General features: G+C 45.2%; 2 protein-coding genes and 1 long non-coding RNA gene across 4 annotated transcripts in view; 1 reads left to right on the top strand and 2 right to left on the bottom strand.

Annotated features, from left to right (window-relative positions):
* Positions 1–18,451, bottom strand: part of LOC148680332 (uncharacterized) — a 406,127-nt gene that overhangs the window by 241,453 nt on the left and 146,223 nt on the right. The gene's annotated exons all lie outside the window — the stretch shown is intronic.
* LOC148680346 (uncharacterized) overlaps positions 1–18,451 on the bottom strand; it is a 209,191-nt gene that overhangs the window by 128,858 nt on the left and 61,882 nt on the right. The gene's annotated exons all lie outside the window — the stretch shown is intronic.
* si:ch211-199m9.3 overlaps positions 15,997–18,451 on the top strand; it is a 21,328-nt gene continuing 18,873 nt past the window's right edge. For both annotated transcript variants that reach the window (XM_088650138.1, XM_088650137.1), the window contains exons 1-2: positions 15,997–16,038; positions 17,402–17,680. In XM_088650138.1, coding sequence (XP_088506264.1) covers positions 17,422–17,680 — 259 coding nt within the window. In that variant the 5' untranslated portion in view covers positions 15,997–16,038; positions 17,402–17,421. The remainder of the gene's footprint in view (positions 16,039–17,401; positions 17,681–18,451) is intronic.

Here is an 18,451-nt window from a genome sequence, read left to right as displayed (position 1 = left end):
TAATAATAATAATTCCTTACATTTATATAGCGCTTTTCTGGCCACTCAAAGCGCTTTACACACAATGGGGGGAATCTCCTCATCCACCACCAGTTTGCAGCATCCACCTGGATTCTAGAAACTAGAATCACTCTGATTGGATTATTACTGATTACAGATGAGCAGCCAGCAGTGCTCAATCACATCACGTGCTCCTCTCGAAATTAGTTTATGAAGCTTCACTTAGTTTTGCAATTTAGAGTAACTCTACCACCGCTGCTTTTCTGCTGTTATTAACCCTTTTGCTGGTGGGTTTAAAATATTCTGGATCCAGGAGTCAGTTTTTTTAGATGACCATTATTTTAAAACGTTCACTCTTAATGTTTCCGTGACGACGCATCATCAGCAGTTCATTCATCAGTTACTCTCTAAATACATGCAAGTGAATGTCTGGTGAACTTAAAGTAGATTCAACTTTATAGTTACTTTCACCATGTGTATCTGATATGAATAAAACACATCAGCAATTTATATTTGAATGGATTGTTGGATTTTCATAGACTTTCTTGTGTGTTTTACATACTCTTAATGTTTTGTTTTACTAGTGCTTGTTTGTATTTACATGTAAATGTTTATCTAAAACATAAAATAAGCATTAGGCGGTTAAAACGCTGCATAATTGTGATGATATGACGCGTCCTTCTCTGGCTCAGTGCCAGGTCATGCACTTGCTGTTGAACTCCTTCCCTCCTCATCCCTGTCTATGAGGCGCTGAAATCTGTATCAGTGTGCGAGAGAGACCGTGTTCACTCCGCTCTGCACTGACTTAAGTGTTTTTTTTTTAATAATCAAATGTTCCCGTGTCGTGCGACACAACGAATCAATCATGAAATCTGTTGCCAACTCTTTGAGTAATTGATTTTTATCGATTTAATCGATTAAATGTTGCAGCCCTAATACAAGTATCTGACATTTCCCAGAACAGGATCCAGCCAGATCTTGCTTAAATTAAGCTCTGATTTATATACATTTATATATTTATAATGTCCCGCTGGGCAGCAATTTACACAACTATTTTTGAAGTGTTTTGAATTAAGCATGCTTGGCCGAATGTCCGCATGTGGCCAATAGCAAGGAGCCAGCCAGCAATCACAGAGAAACACTCCATGGCAATGCTGCTGTAACTTTCACTCATTGTAAAATGTTTCTCTGCCTGCGTCAAGTTCAGCTGATGTCCCGCCCCCGAGAGCCATATACCCCACCGTGATTGGTGGGCTTGTTCAGCTCCACAAACAAAAATATAAAGTGCCATACATATCAAACTCAACATCAATATTGTGTTTGTCCTCTACACAGACTACAGAGCTGTTATCTTACTGTTCAGTGCTGTGAGAGTTTGTCTTCAGTTCTACAATCCTCAAACTGTGTGCTCAGAGAGCTGGACCTGAGTAACAATGACCTGCAGGATTCAGGAGTGAAGAAGCTCTCTGATGGACTGAAGAAACCAGAGTGTAAACTGGAGATACTGAGATAAATGGTTCTCCACTCAACAGGAACTACAAAAAGAGAGTTACATATTGGGTTAACTCAGTGTATTGGCAGATTGGCAATTTATATGGGTGTGATTTTATTCATATCTATACAAGTCTGTGAGTAAAGGCAAATATATTCAAAAGCATTACTGAGTAAAATACAAAATATTGAATTATCTAATTCTATTTCTGATATACAGAAGTATTACTGTAAAACAGTTAATCAGTGTATTTATAGATTATTTAAAGAGTTCACACTTAGTTGATGATTAATTATAAAAGCTTGTTTGGCATGCTGTCCCGGGAGAGAGCCCTGAGCTGATGAGATCCTCGAGCCCAGGGCTCCCTTCCGTTGCAAGGCAGGAGGGGAGTTTGAGCTCAGGTAGATCTCGAAAACTCCCCTGCTGTAGTAACCAATGAACAGTAAGTGATCGCTCTTGGAGATAACTACGTACTAGAAGCATATCTATGTTGCCAACTTGGATCATTCAATTAACTTAATTGCATGTTTTTAGGCGGTGGGAGGAAACCGGGGAACCCGGGGGAAACCCACGTGAGCACGGGGAGAAGTGCAAACTCCACACATAAATGTCTGCTGGTTTGGTAAAGCCTGGAACCAGAGACATTCTTGCTGTGAGGCAACAGTGCTACGCACTGGGCCACCGTGTCGCTCATCTAAGAAGGAGGAGTAGGGGTGGAAGGGGGGCTCTTCAAAACTAAGATAGCAGTGGAATAAAACGTTCAAGGTTACAGAAGTAACCCTTCGTTCCCCGAGGAGGGGAACGGAAGTGCTATAGGTGAATTTGATCTTAAAATATACGTATGGGAGGATTCGGTTAAGAAGCCGCTTGTCTGAAAGAGTATTAAACGGGCCAATAAAAACAATGAATTGGCAGCGTAAGCTTGCGCAGGTGTGCTGCATTGCCAATTAACTGAGCATATAAGCACACCTGGCGCCAGCAAACGCCACCCTTTTTAAGCTGAAGAGACTTTTTAACAGCTAAGGGACAGTCATTATGGCGACGGAGTATAGCACTTCCTTTCCCCTCCTCGGGGAACGAAGGGTTACTTCTGTAAAATGCCAAAATGACTGCACTTTACCAACGCCTCCGATAAGAGGGCAGTCAGGCAAGCGTGATGTACCCAAATCATGAAAGGCGCGGTCCTCCAACGTGCCCTTGGCCCTAACTTATCCCCACTTCAAGAGAAGCTTTACGGAATAGGTATATTTTTTTGGGAGTCGCTAGCATCTAGATAGTTCTAGGAAATACGACAGTACGTTGGGAAGCGTGCAATCCCGGTAGGGAGGACACTGCGGTGACCATCCGCACCCAATATGGAAGACAAAATGGAATTACATATGGACTAACCCTAAGGAGGGGGAGTGCGCATAAGAAGGTGGTTAGCGGATAGGGAAGACACGGGTCCACCCAGGGGGGAGGACTTAACCGTGGCGGATTAAGCATATGAGATCGCCAGAGGGGATCGCACATAGCCGGCACCTATACTTAAAAACGCGGGCTGACCAGCGGGCAGACCTAACGTAGTGGGCCAGCAAGTGACTCCTCCGCTGAGTCAGTGCTGGGGGCTTCGGAGGAATCTGCAGGGCTCACCGAACGGGGAACTTACTGACAGACAGGAAGGTGCACATCTCTCCGTGTTAGGGAAAAAGGCACCGCAAGCGTGTTACAACACCCCACCGAGTTGTTTCCTCAATCACCAAGTGTTACCTAATACCCTTGAGGAAACTGGCTCCACTCGCAGATTGTAACACCTTGCAAATGCGTTGGGTTGTAACAGTTTTCGTTACTATTTGAAAATTCTACCTGTAGTAGCTATCTCACCCATTAGAGTGCGATCTAGGTAGTAAGTCTCCAATCTGCTTAAAAGGAGGTAGAGAAGAAGCAGTAGGCAGGAAGTATGGTGCCTAGCACATGGAAAGGCTTCTTCACTGCGCTGTTGTTTGTTGATGCCCTTATTTGAGGAACATTTTTGTTCTTATTCCTCAGATGTAAGTAGGCCTGTTTTTTTTGTATATATTTCTGTTGTGTACATATGTTTTGTGTGGTGTTTTGATTGTATGTTTGTTTATATGCAGAGGGTTTTTGGTATACACTTTAAGTCATCAAAACAGGACCTGGACAATCCATCCTCATATCCGCAGACTTTTTCCATCCACTTTCCTACTGGTTCCGTGGCCAACCATCGATGAACTGTTTGCTGAAATTGATCTTTCATGTGATTCACTTAAGGACTGATGGTATCTTTTTTGCTTGCTATGAATACTGGATTTAATGAGAAAGACACTTATCAAATGCTTTTTTCTGTCGAAAAGTGATCATTAATGAGTTGACTGCTGATCATTTCATATCCCCAGTGTGTAACAATAATTATTGTCATATACATTTATTCTAAATGCACATGAATCTCTGAAAGTTGTTTTGTGGTCTCTCAATTTCTTAAATGTAGCTTCAAAAAAAAAAGTAGTTGATACATATCAGCCCGAAGCTCTACAAATGTCTGTTAAAGAGGCGCCGCGTGCACGTGCCCAAGAGGATGCAACACACTGAGTGGAGTGCGCACGCACGCACTCCCGGGGGACGCGGCTGACCTCTGCTCAAATAAGCACAAGAAATGGCCTCCACAATCCAGTGGGATAAACGTTGTTTGGTCACGGCACTTCCTTGCTGCCGTCTGCCATAACAGACAAAGAGCTGCTCAGAGGATCTAAAGTACTGAGTACGGTCCACATAAATGCGCAGAGCGCGAACTGGACAGAGTAAGGAAAGGGCTGGGTCTGCCTCCTCCGGGGGCAACACTTGCAGGGTTACTACCTGATCTCTAAAGGGAGTGGTAGGAACCTTGGGCACATAACCCGGGCGGGGTCTCAGGATAACGTGAGAAAAATCCGGCCCGAATTCCAGGCACGAGTCACTGACCGAAAATGCCTCCAGGTCCCCTACCCTCTTAATGGAGGCCAACGCGACCAGCAGAGCTGTCTTCAGGGACAGAAATCTTAAGGATACTGAATCGAGTGGCTTGAAGGGATCTGAACGCAGGCTCGTGAGAACGAGGGCCCAAGAGGGCGTGAGAGGGGGGCAAGTTGGATTAATTCGCCTAGCGCCTCTGAGGAACCGGATGATGAGGTTATGCTTTCCCACGGTGCCACCAGCTACCGCGTCGTGATAAGCGGAGATGGCAGCAACGTAAACCTTGAGAGGGGAGGGCGACAGCCTGCTATCCAGCTTCTCTTGAAGGAAAGAGAGCACAACACTGATCTGGCAAGTTTGGGGGTCTTCTCTGCGAGAGACACACCATTCAGTGAATAGACTCCACTTTAGGGCATAGACGCGCCTCGTGGAGGGGGCTCTAGCCTGAGTGATGGTATCAACCACGGCAGGTCACCTAAGTCTTCCTCGCATCTAGGGACCACACGTGGAGGTTCCAGAGATCGGGGCGAGGGTGCCAGATGGTGCCCTGTCCCTGAGAAAGTAGGTCCTTTCTCAAAGGGATCTGGCAGGGAAGGGCCATCGCGAGGAGGGAGAGCTCTGATATCCAGGTCCAGCTGGGCCAGAGGGGCGCAACTAGCAAAAACGCATACTTGCGTGTGCCCCGAGGCCAGCTGTGGGCCAGTGCATCTGTGCCGAGAGTGTCCTCGGTCAGGGAATAGAACAACTGGCAATGAGCGTTCTCGGGGGAGGCAAACAGATCGATCTGGGCCTCCCCGAATCGCGCCCATATCAGCTGAACAGACTCGGGGTGGAGTCTCCATTCTCCATAGTGAATCTGCTGCCGTGAGAGCGCATCGGCTGCACGATTAAGCATACCTGGGATGTGAATGGTGCGCAGCGATTTCAGCCACAGGTGACTCCAGAGGAGCAGACAGCGGGCGAGCTGAGACGTACCCCCCCATGTGGTTGATATACGCTACCGCCGCCATACTGTCCGTCCTGACCAGCACGTGTTGCCGCTCCAACATCGGAGAGCGAGGAACAATGCCAACAGCTCTAGGAGATTGATATGCCATTGCAGCTGGGCACCTTTCCACAGGCCCGCAGCTGCATGCCCGCAACACACAGCTCCCCAGCCCGTGTTGGAAGCATCTGTTAAGACAACAACATGACTGGACGCCTGTCCAGGCACACCGGCCTGCAGGAACGAGGGGTCGTTCCAGGGGCTGAGGGTGCGGCGACACAGCGCAGTAACTGAGACTCTGTGTGTGCCCGCATACTATGCGCGTCTTGGGACTCGATCTAGAAGCCAGTGCTGAAGTGGTCTCATATGGAGCAGTCCGAGCGGCGTGACAGCCGCAGCGGATGCCATATGCCCCAGGAGCCTCTGAAAGTATTTCAGTGGGACCACTACCTTGCTGTCGAACACCCTCAGATAGTTCAGCAACAGGCAAGCGCGCTCTCCGGAGAGGTGCGCTACCATGGTGACCGAGTCCAGCTCCATCCCGAGAAAAGAGATCCTCTGCACCGGGACGAGTTTGCTCTTTTCTTGGTTGACCTGCAACCCCAATAGGCGAAGATGTTGGAGCACCTTGTCTCTGTGCATAGTCAATTGCTCCCGTGAGTGGGCTAAAATCAGCCAGTCTTTGAGATAATTGAGTATGCGGATGCCCGCGAGCCCAATGGGGAGGACCTTGTTTTGCCACGCTCAACCTTCGAACGCAAACTGCAGAAACTGACGGTGGCATGGAAGAATGGAGACATGGAAATATGCGTCCTTCAGGTGTATAGCTGCAAACCAATCCTGAGGACGAATTCATCGGAGGATGCGCTTCTGCATGAGCATTCTGAACGGCAGCTTGTGAAGACAGCGGTTCAAAACGTGCAAACTGCTTTTTTGTGTACGATGAAGTACGGGCTGTAAAACCCGCTCTCCATCTCGGCTGGAGGAACTGGCTCGATTGCACCCTTCGCAAGCAGGGCAGCAAACTCCTCTCGTAAGACAGGGGCGGACAGGGGGTTGACCCTGGTGAAATACATGCCCGTGAACTTGGGAGGCCGTTTCGAGAACTAAAGCTCGTAGCTGAGTCTGATTGTGCGTACGAGCCACCGCGAGGGACTGGCCCGCGCTAACCAGGCAGGCAGAGCCCTCGCTAATGGCGTCATCGCAACAAATGCTGATGTACCAGTGGTGGGGCAGCGCGGAGCAGGTGTGCTGATCCGGGGAGCGCGAGGGTCCCACAGAATCGCTCTGGCTCTGCACCCTAACTCCGGAGAGAGGGCTTGGGGGCTGGGAGAAAGGAGACCGTCCCCCCAGCGCCCGTGAGCCGTTGGCGGAGAATACAGACCCTGCGAGCTGAGAGGCGGCGCGTCCCAGACTCACAGGGCTTGAGCTGTCACATCCGGGGAAGGGGAAAAGTGCTCTTTGACTGAATTTTTGGTGGCACTGAAAAGTACCGTTGGAATTTGAGCCCCGCCCTCTAGCGGGGAAAGAGCAAATTTCCTCTTCTCTGGATGGCCTGTCTCAGGGACGCTTCGCGGTCCGTTTACCGGACTTAGCGGCACCCTGGGCAGGAGGGGCTACCGGCTTCCGGCTTGCTCGACACGCCCGCTGAGGCGGGGGCGGGGCAGCGGCCATTGGTGGGCGCCCTCGGCGAGGAGCAGCAGAGGTGGATGGCTCGGCGGACGGAGCGGGCTTACGATCCTGCCAATAGATGACATTGGCCATCGCATCCGACTGCTCCTTCACCGCCCTGAATTCCTGGGTGGATTCACCGACGGTGAACATCGCGCATATCAGCCAGGTTTAGCCAGAGGTGGCGTTCCTGGACCACAAGTGTGGACATCGTCTTCCCCAGTGCACACGCGGCAGACTTAGTAGTCCGGAGAGCATAGTCTGTCGCGGTGCGCAGCTCGTGTACCAAGCCTGGGTTAGACCCACCCTCGTGCAGCTCGGCCAGCACCTGCGCTTGGTAGCGCTGGTAGGTGGCCATCGCGTGCAAGGTGGAAGCAGCCTGGCCCGCTGCCTTGTAAGCTCTAGCTCCGAGGGAGGCAGATAACCTACAGGCTTTGGACGGGAGACGGGGCGGACCGCGCCAAGTAGGGGCGCCACACGGACAGAGATTGACCGCAATGGCGCGCTCCACCGGTGGGATCGCCTCATACCCCCTGGCAGCTCCACCATCAAGGGTGGTGAGGGCAGATGCGGACGCAGCGCGGGCAGAAAAAGGTGCCCTCCAGAACTGCGTGAGCCTACTGTGCACCTCCGGGAAGAAGGGGACGAAAGGCTTTGCCTTTTGGTCCTCTACATAACACCCATCTAGTCGGTCCGGCCGCGGGGCTGGGGGATGAACCATCTCCAACCCGACGGCCGAAGCCGCCCGGGAAAGCACGACTAACATGTCCGCTTCAGGATCAGTTTTGACGGCGCGCGCTTGCCCAGAGGGGGCGAGCGGGTCCGCATCATCGTCGGACAATAAAAGCCTACCCTCCGATGCCGCGGAGGACATCTGGTCTCCGGTGTCAGCGAGCGTGAGAGCTACCATCTGGTTAGACAGATCACTCCCAACACCCGAAGCTTGGATGGAGCGTTTAGAGGAACGAGAGGTCCGCGAGCCCTCGGGCAGCAGATTATCTCCCGCTGAAACCCTCAGATCTGCCCGAGCGCCTGCTGCAGAGCAGGAGGCGACTGGGGTGGCTCACTCTCTTATGAAAGCTAGCCGCGATCTCAACTGCGCGATGGTCATGGCATCGCAGTGACGACATGAACCGCCCCCGAGCACCAAATTAACATGCTGGACCCCCAAATATGTAATGCAGTGATCGTGTCCATCATCCGGAGCCAGGAAACCCCCGCAACCTGAAACACACAGTCAAAGCGCCATCCTGAAAAGGACGTGTTGCTCTTTTAGGAAATTGCAACAATACGCACTGCTCTGGAGGACCGGACCCAAAGGAACGCCAGGCAAGGGAGAAACCCAGCTCGACCATCTACCGCTGCGTAGACTCGCTACGCTCGGGAGGCACTCGTTCACTCGACGTTGCTGTAGATTAGCAAGAGGAACCCTCATGAACTCGATCAGAAAAGTCTCTGAAGCGAACAGAATGGCGTTTGCTGGCGCCAGGTGTGCTTATATGCTCAGTTAATTGGCGATGCAGCACACCTGCGCAAGCTTACGCTGCCAATTCATTGTTTTCATTGGCCCGTTCAATACTCTTTCAGACAAGCGGCTTCTGAACCGAATCCTCCCATACGTGTATTTTAACATCAAATCCACTTATAGCACTGGAGTTCCCCAACCGAAGGGGAACCCAGGGTATTTATAGTAGTTTAATAGTGGGGGTGGAGGGAGGTTGGGGACTCTCCTGCAGGAGTTGAAGCTCGTTTTAGTCACTCCTGCGAGAGTTAGAGCTGAGGATTGAGGGTCTAAGCGGAAGGAAGAAAAATAGCGAAATGAGCGACGCTGAAAGAAAACAGCGGAGAACTCAACGCTGGGAAAGAAATTGGGAAATAAAAGGCTAAGGAGATAAGTGAGAAGATCAAATAAGGGTAAAGGTAGCGGAAGCACTCAACGCTGTAAGGAAGAAAGAAGGGGCAGATAATTGCCAGGCGGAGGATCTCGACGGGGCAGTAAGACTCGGGAGGGGGGAGGGGGTAGTGAAGGCTCTTACTGGAGATGAAAGTGAAGTGGTGGCCGAGAATGGGCTTGGGGTGACTGCGAGAGTCGAAGCTCAGTTTGAACCCCTACAGGGGTCAAAGCATGGTGAGGGAAGGAGCATAGCAGGCTTAGTAGCATACGTACAACCTGTACAACATATGCGCGCACCCATAGACTCACATACTCATTCGCTTGCACATGCATATGCATACCTAAACGTATGCCCGCACCTATATACATACACACGTGCAAATATGCATGTATACATGTGCATCCACACACCGTATCTGCACATTCAAATACACACGTACCCATGCGCACCCATACACATGCACACACGCACACGTACACACACTCAAGCCTACGTAGGGTAGAGCTCGGACCCTTAGTTGGAGTGTGGTATTAGCTGGTTAAGGCTAGCTGGGCTGTCCTGAGGTGGGATTGGCTGGGGCGAATGTAAGCTTTGAAGGCATCAGAGTACTAGCGGCCTAGGGTCTGGATGAGATGATAGACCTTTGTGAGCTGCTGTGGTGGCTGCCCCAATTCTAAATGAATGGCTGGAAAACAATTCAGGGGAGAAGCCCGAAAGGCAAAGGACTTCTTTCAGGTGTTTTGAAACCAAAAACGGGTTACTGGATGTTTAGCGTCTTCAGTAAAAAGTGGGGCATGTGGGTCAGACTCCTTTGATCTCTTTAAATGGAGAAAAGCTAGGAGAGTTTGGAATGGCTGTGTGGGGGAAAAATATTAAATATGTAAATGAAATGCCCTTTGCCTGTCTGATCTGTTTTGCTTTGCTTAATAAAAAAGGCAAGGGTTTCGGCATTCAGCAATGTTAGATCAGATATTGTAGGGTGTATGGCAGGGTTAAATTTGGATGCAATAGCCATTACTGAACCCCTCAGGAAGCCAAAATAGCCAGAGTAAACATGGTGTTCTGTGTATGGGCTGGATGCAATGGGGGTTTATGGCAATATCATTTGTGAATAATTTGGGACAGGTGTTGGATACTGTTCTGCTTCTGGTGCCAAGAGCCGAAATTTCTGAAAAAGAAAGCAAGAGAGAATCAGCAATTAGATTTTTGCAACCTGAAACATGTTCAACAGTCATAATGAATTGTTTTAGGGCTGACTTCTAAACAAGGTGTCTTAATAAGGGCATAATTGAAAGTGCATGCGAGCATCCTTTATTAATGCAATAAAGGGGGGCTTCGTTATCACAATAAACTAGAATACTAGAGATGGACCATTTGTTTCCCCACAGGAGAGCAGCTACGACTATGGGTAGTTCGAAAGGGGCAGATGATTGCTGATTTTTTTGGGTCAACTGAGCACTTATGGGGGCCACGTTGAAGCGAACCAGTGACCCTGGTAAAAGCCACCAAACCTGGGTGAGGGGGCAGTGTCAGTGAATAAGTTAATATCCACCGTAGAAGAATTTAGGTTGCTGTAGAAAAGGAACAGCCGTTCCATTGCTTAAGGAAATAAATCCATGAAAGTTCATTGCGACGGGGTTTAGAAGAGTTATTGCATCTTCTAAACTGGGGACCGAAGAGGAGAGCTAAAGAAGTTGAGTAATAAACGGGCGGCCTTGGGGAATTATGCGCATAGCAAACTTGAAATGCCCGACAATAGATAACAGTTCGCATTTAGTGCATGTTTGTTCTCGAGGAAATTTTGAGAAAGGGAGCTTATGCAGATGGTTTTCTCCTTAGGAAGGGATGACTAAATTTTTATCGAATCTTGGTTGATGCACAGGAATTCTATAGAAGTGCTGGGACCAGCTGTTTTCTCCTCTGCGAGGGGGATATCCCTATATCCTCGAAACCTTTTGGGTGATAATCGTGTATTTAGCCAGGGGCGAGGAGAAAATTATCAAGCAGATGGTTAATGTGCGGGATTTTGTAGTTAATAGATAAAATCCAACATTATGCTTCTAAAAGCATGTTAAAATTTTGGGGCTACTTTTGCAGCTGAAGTTAGTCCGACTGCAAAGTAAAATTGTGAGCGAAAATTGATGCCAAAAGACGCTACAAGTCTGGGTGGATTGGCATGATTTTGAAGGCGAATGAAATATAATTTTTTGCCAGGCGTTGCAACAGGCTATTCTGATGAGGGAAATGGCTTGGTTTATTTCATGGTAAATCAGCGAGTATTCGTCAGAAGGAATAGTGCTGTTAAATGCTGAGGAATATAGAAATGTGAGGAGCGGAGACCAATAGTCAAGCGTTTTTGCTAGAGAATTTTCAAGTCGCTGAACAGTGGGGCAAGAATGGTACTATCATGAATTTATTATCGATTCTTTTTTGATTAACGAATTCAATGTTGCAGGTTCGGTACTTGCAGATTGTAGATTGGAGCAGAATAAGTTTAAGGAAGGGAGAGCTGAAACGCCCGTGTTAGATCCTCGGGTTAGACCTGCAATCAGAAACCAGAAGTTAGTATCAGGGTGACAACGCAATTCCAAGCAAGTTGAGAAATATGGCATCGAGGGTGTGGGCCTTTATTAGATTATTATTATTATTATTTTATTTATTATTATTATTATTTATTTATTTTATTTTTTTTTTCTTCTTCAGTTGCCAACATCAAACTCTGAACTCTATAAGACTTCAAGGGCGATGTCACCACTTAGTGAAACTGTGAATGGAATGTTAGTAATTGGCTTTACTTTAATCCATGAATAACATTTTGTTGGTATCTTGACTTAACTACATTCACAAGCGTGTCTGGGCCAACTTCATTTATAAAGACTTTCAACAGAGTCAAGAGAGAGGGCGGGACCTTCTCCAGAGAGCTCATTAGATGGTGACACTTCTCCTTACAGCTATTGGCTTAAAGGAGTGTCAATCGGGCGTGCCAAAAGTGAAAAAGCCCGGCGGCCATTTTGTTGATCAAGTTCACCATTGTTTATGACTTGAGCTGTTGCTCTGCTGAACATTCCAGCAAACAAGCTGTTAAATGTTATGGATCAGTGGACGGGCAAGAGGCTTGAGAGGCAAGTATCTTTAGTTAAAATCATTGTTTTCTCTAGTCTTGTTATTCAAAAGATTTATAAATGTTTAGTCTAAATGTTTGGTATAGTTATTTTGCAAAGCTCCCCTTTATGTGCATAGCATGTGCACAGCTAGGAAAAAGGTAAGGGTTCAGTTTCATTGCAATAGCTTTGAAGTTTTGGCTGTCATTTTGCTGGAGAATAGGGATTAAGACACAGCAGATGCGTTGAAGTGGAAGGTTTGATGTTTTGTTGAAGTTGTTGATGCAATTGTTAGAGTTGTTTTGAAGTAGTAATAGTAGTAGTAGTTGTTGTTGTTGCTGCTGCCGCTGTAGATTGTAGCTTGTAGCTTATAGCTGGTAGCTTGTAGATTATAGCTGGTAGATTGTAGATGGTAGCTGGTAGAAAGTAGCTGCTTTAGCGGTGGAATGAAACCCAGGGTATTTATAGTAGTTTAGGAGTCATCTGATTGGAGCGTAGTGAATTGGATAATGCGGATCCAGCCGCTAGCAATCATAAGCATGTGATCCTCGAAATTTGTTTGTAAATAAACTTCACTTGTCAAACAAAAAGTGACATTTTTGGGACATGTCATTACTCCACACACTAAATCTCTGTCTAAAAAAGGGTGAGAGGTATAAAAAAATGTACCCAAATCACTAACAAAAAAACAAATGTCCTTTTTAGGAAAGTGCTCAGACTGTCGCATATTCATTCCAAATTATGCAATTACAAACAGCCCCTGAGAACCCTAACTTTAGGGAAGTGGATCAGATTTACAGATAAGCTAGCCTGGACAACAGGAGCAGAGCAGGCATTTGTAAACATGAAATACAAATGGCTGGGGTACCTACTTTAGGCTTACCTGTTTGAACAAAACCATTCGTTCAGATGGTAGATGGAAAGAGTGGATTTATGACGTCATTACTCTTACAGGACCATGGAGGTAGGCTGTGACCTGTGACCTACTTTTCGAGCAAACTTGACCCTGTAGTAGCAGGCCTGCCACAATGCTTAAGAGCAGTGGCGGCTCGGGAAAAAAGCTGTTATGGCTTCAAGAGATTTTGTTGGTTACTCTGATTTAAGATTGATGGTGCCGCACACAGTGTCAATGATACTTCAAAAACAGAAAACATTGCATTTGTCAACAGCTCACTGACTGCGATATCACACTATCTTTTTAGATATGTCAAATGTGACTGTTAAGTGATGCAGGGGTTTGAATGTTGCTACTCTTTTTCCTATTGAGGAAGATGGGGAGCAACATCAATGTTGTTAAACACCACTGGAACAGGTGTTTAACCATGATCTGACATCTCTGACGAATCACTTGAAAATTGTGACAATGTCCTCTTTGTGGATGGTTTGGCATTTGAAGATCCACAAACAAGCCAGAATAAGGTTGGTAATGCAGTGACAACTGAATTTGATGTGGTGACCTCTGGATAATTACCAGGGCACTATTCTCCACAAGACGCAGAGCTTGTGGCGTTGACAGAAGTATGCAAGTTAATGACAGAAATGAAAGTCACAGTTTATACAGATTCGAGATATGCGTTTGGGGAGCAGCTCATGATTTTGGAGCTTTGTGGAAACACAGAAAATTTTTACTACCTGACAAACTGGCCATTTGTAAATGCCCAGCGCACTAATAACAAAGATTCTGTATCTGCAGGTATCTCCAGGGCAGAAGAGGCAGCAAAAGTCGCAGCGTCCCGAGATGAGACAGTTCTGATTGTACTTTATTATCTGCTGACAATAACAACAATGTCTGTTCTTCTTTATAGGACATGGACTGGAGAAAATCAAGTGGAGACAATCTGGCTGCGAGATGAAAGCATGTGGAAGTGTGCTGAGGGTAAAGACTGCCCAGGGGAAGGCTGCAGAAAGGCCTCTGCACAGATTGAGGCCTGGTGATTTCATGCTGCTTGTAGACCTGAGGGGAAAGAGCTGGAGAACGAAACGCCGGTTGCATCCATTCAAAGTTCTACAGACCACTGCAACAGCGGTGAAGGTTGCGGAGAGGGTGCTGTGGGTGAATGCTAGCAAACGCAGAAGGGGTTCCATGACCTGAGGAGGATACACAAGGGAGTAGGAGAGAAAGAGAGGCACTGAAGCTGTCTGAAGAAAACAGTGAGTTGCTATCTGAGTGAAGCAAGGTCACAGCTGTGGAGAAACAACAACAAAGTCAAGAGGTGTGTGTGTGTAACTTCTGAGTTTAACACCGAAAAAAAGCACAGACCGGCGAAAGAGGGAGCAAGAAAAGAGAGGTGAATAGCTGTGCTTGAAAATCATCAAAGCTGAAAATGCGTTGCCATCCATTCTGTGTGCTGGAATGTGTGGTCTGAGGAGAACAACACTGGTATTGCTGCTAGAGTCACCTCTAATTTAGCTGATTCCAGCAAACCATTTCTGACAACCTAGTTCACATGAGAATGGCTGTAAAAGTGCCTGACCGAGCTAGCAGTTCATTGCTAAACTGGTTTGTCATTCAAAGAGGGAGATTGGATTTATTGGCCCTGTACTGTAGTGTTACCTGTACTGGGGATAGGTCTAATGATATTATGCTGTTTGCCATGTAGATTTAGATTTGTATCATGATCAGTAAGTAGATTGATCACAGCGTCAACATCACATCAGATGGTGAAGCTAACTGTATGAACATTTACATGGGTGATGATTTTGACTATGACTTTGATGATAGCGACAGCTATGTGTCAGATTGAGGGTGAAAATTAGGTAATGGCTGTTACTTAATTGAAGAATTTCACAAAATTGACGTCTTTGCGAGTAAAATCACTTTTTGCTTGCTTAAATGTATTTTGGGTCTGTCCCAACAAAACCAGCAAACCTGATGAGTTGACATGTTCTGTAGTTAATCTTAAAAGAGTGATCCTTTACATGAAAACTGAGAGAAGAGTGTAAATGTGATGAATATTTTAGAGTGCAGTAACAACAGCGTGTTCCTATGTTTGTGGATGTATTGTAATGGTGAACAAATGATGTGGAGTATTAGTGATTTGTAACTGATTGAAGCAATGTTTAACAGAATCTACTGTGTATGAAACAATAATAATGTCAAATTAACAGCTGATTTTTGTGGTTTGAACCTCTGTGGGGTGACTGAGGGTCTGATTTTGGTCAGGAGCGCAATGAAAGAGATTATTCATTTAGCCTGGCTCCCAGGAAAGAGGGATGTTTGTAAAAGTAAATCTTAATGGGTAAACTATATTAAGAAGAGTGTTTGAACATCTCTAGTGTATATGGAGTGTGCAGAAACCTGTTAAATGATTAACATCGTGATTATGAAACTAGTATATAATGTATTTAGTGTTATCCATGAATGATAAAAAGAGAGGAATTGTGGTGGAAATTCATTTATATGATGGTCTGTTCTTTTATTCTTCCATGGATGTACTGTTTAAGTTAGATCAACTGTGACCACTTTAACATCTGTGTATCACCAGACAAGATCTGGATATTTAACAAACTACATGTTCGGATAGGATGTAAGGCTGAAATGTTCAAAAATGCTGTGCTGATGTAACTGTGATTCATCCTGTATGTCACTGATGACCTTGTGGGTATTACAAACTCAATAAAAAGAGAACACACTCTGTTTCCGCATCTCTCTCTCTGCAGAAACTGTTGTTGATGTATGACTGAGTGACCTTCTTTGCAAAGAATAAAACTTTAAAAGACACTTTGGGTAAAAATTTGTCTTATTGACCACTGAGAGAGCCCCCTTAAAAGAAAATTGCCACTACACTTATCTACTTGTGTGTCTTTGTTTTTCATCTGACTGCTTATTTCCTCATGTCTCAAACAGGATATGATGTGTTTTCCTAAGGTGAAAGAGTTTTCAGATGTGTTGTTCAGCTCAACAGTTCAGCGGAGGAACAGACAGATCTGCAGGCATTATTTGAGGTGAGAGTTTGCTCTTTCTGTGCTTTATATCATCTATGAGTGTCGTCTGATTATCCGTCGATCATCTCTTTGTGTTTCTGAGACTTTACTGCTGAGCTGAAGACATTCTGAGGATTTCATTTACACCTTTTCATGTCGAGTGTGTTTCTGGAGGAGGATCACAGAAAGCAGAAACCTTTTCATTCTGATACTGAAATCTGAGTTTATGAGTGTTTATTAAGCTCAGCACTGTGGACATTTCTTTAGTTATATTGTTTTAGTGTTTGGATATGCAGTGGAACACAGTCAAAACAGGAAACAGGCCTGGCACAGTTCGCATAGCATAGTGTGAGTGTGCCCTTAAAAAAGCTACAGAATACAGAAAACTCGCACTGCCATTTATAACATCTGGCCCAAATACTACATTTGACATCTGGCCCATGTCTTGCATGCTGCCGTAAAGACGGTGCCACCTCTGCCAAACCTGGCCAATGTTTGGCCCACATGCTGTAAGCCAGTGCCGGATGAATGCCTGCTCTACCAGCTTTATTACAAATATGGACAATAATTCTTGCTACTCGAGAACATTCTCAAGCTGCTGCAGTGATCTTCCAGTTCTTTTCCCATGTCTGAATTAAACAGCATAAACTGAGGTCTAGGTGGCCATGTGTGTCACAATAAAAACAACATGATTCAGTGGATTCTGAGCATGTACAACTGCGTTCCAAGAGCTTTTATATTAAATTAGTGTTTTTCACTGTATTATATAAACACTGTATTATATCAGTGTTTTTCAGTGTTCACTTTTTTGCAACAATTCTACAACACTGTCAGATAAATATGTACCTATAAGGTACGTTAAGTATCACTGTACCTTTAAATGTCCATGATAGGCCCTTATTTTGTACCGCATATGAATTATAAGATTTAAACTAGAGGTTCAGAAAGGTCCCTTTCAGGGTACTAGCAGAGTGATGGGTATTTGTACTCATATTATGTAGTATGCCAGGGTCTTTTAACAGTGGACATATGTGTGTGTTTCTCCACTGGTCTCACCTGTCATCTGAAGTCTTTTCCAAAACTGGTTTTATTAGTTTTCTAAAAGGGTTGTGGTTTAATCAGTTGAACATCTAAATAAAACAGGAAGTAGAGTTACAGAGCTTCTGCTCAAGACAGAATATAAGTAGACGAACAAGAAACATCTACATTGTTCCTGGTTAGTAAGAGCCACTTAAAGTAGTAACAATCAGGTTTCAATATTTAGCTTTCTGAAATGTGAAGTTGCCTCTAACAGGGTAATTTCATTATTCAAATAATAAATAAATGCTTAGGTCCATATGTTAATTGTGAAACTAATGCAGATGTTGTTGCTCTTGTCCTGTAGTTGTAAATAGGTAAAGCACCATGGCGAATGTAAAACAGCTGCTCAAGAAATCACTGGATGAACTGGAAGACGCTGAACTAAAAGAGTTTCAGTGGTGCTTAATAAATCACCATAGAGATGTTCCAAAAGGTGAAATGAAAAATGCAGACAGGTTGGATACTGTGGATAAGTTGGTGTCATGTTTTGGATCAGAAAAAGCCGTTCAGATCACAGTGGACGCCCTGAGAAAAATAAAGCAGAATCAATTAGCTGAAGATCTGGAGAATACACAGAAGCAAGGTATTGTTTAATTCCCTGTCAAACTTTAGAAAATTAATGAATAAATTAATACTACTCTCACTAAAGTTTATGTGTGAATTGGATTTCTGTAGTGTTCCCTCATCTTCTGTCATCAGGAGTCTGCATGGCTGTTAAAATAACTGAGCATTAGCAGAATCATAATTCAACTGCAAGATCTCTATCAAGCCTTTTACACAATTCATGCTTTACAAAGAGAGAAGACCTCCACAGATAAAACTATCAAAACAATAATTTACTACTCATTTGCACAGACAGAATGAACAAATATGGAAAATAGAGTTGAGCAAAGGAAAACAAGAACAAAGATCAGTTGTAAAATAAACATTACTGGAACAAGAACACATTGTAAAGCCGGCTCACACTGTGCATTTTCTAAATGATAATGAAGTTGTCCTTGGATCTCGCTTTGCAGGGCTTGAGCCCCTGCAGCTTTTCTTCTTCAAATGAAAGAGCCTTTTTCTGGGGACAAAAACTATTATTTTTTTCTTTTAAAAATAAAATATCTCTATATTTGTGTGCATGTTTTGTTTGCAGACAGTTGTTCCTGTGGGGAAAAATAAAAATAACTAAATAAATTGAAAGGTCAGGAAACATTGAGACAGCAAATGATCAGCAGTAATTCAAAAACCTGTAATAGACACACTGTAATTCTGGAGAATTATTTTTGAAACATCCTGCATTATTCTGAGTAATCAACTTTGTTTACATCAATACAATATAAGATTCAAGTCAAATCAGCTACCCCTGCTC

The sequence above is a fragment of the Danio rerio genome, chromosome 4 (assembly GCF_052040795.2).
Source record: "Danio rerio strain M-AB ecotype USA chromosome 4, GRCz13ab, whole genome shotgun sequence".
In the NCBI taxonomy this organism is placed as follows: domain Eukaryota; kingdom Metazoa; phylum Chordata; class Actinopteri; order Cypriniformes; family Danionidae; genus Danio; species Danio rerio.
Note: the sequence above shows the minus strand (reverse complement) of the source record. Positions and strands in the feature narration are given on the sequence as shown.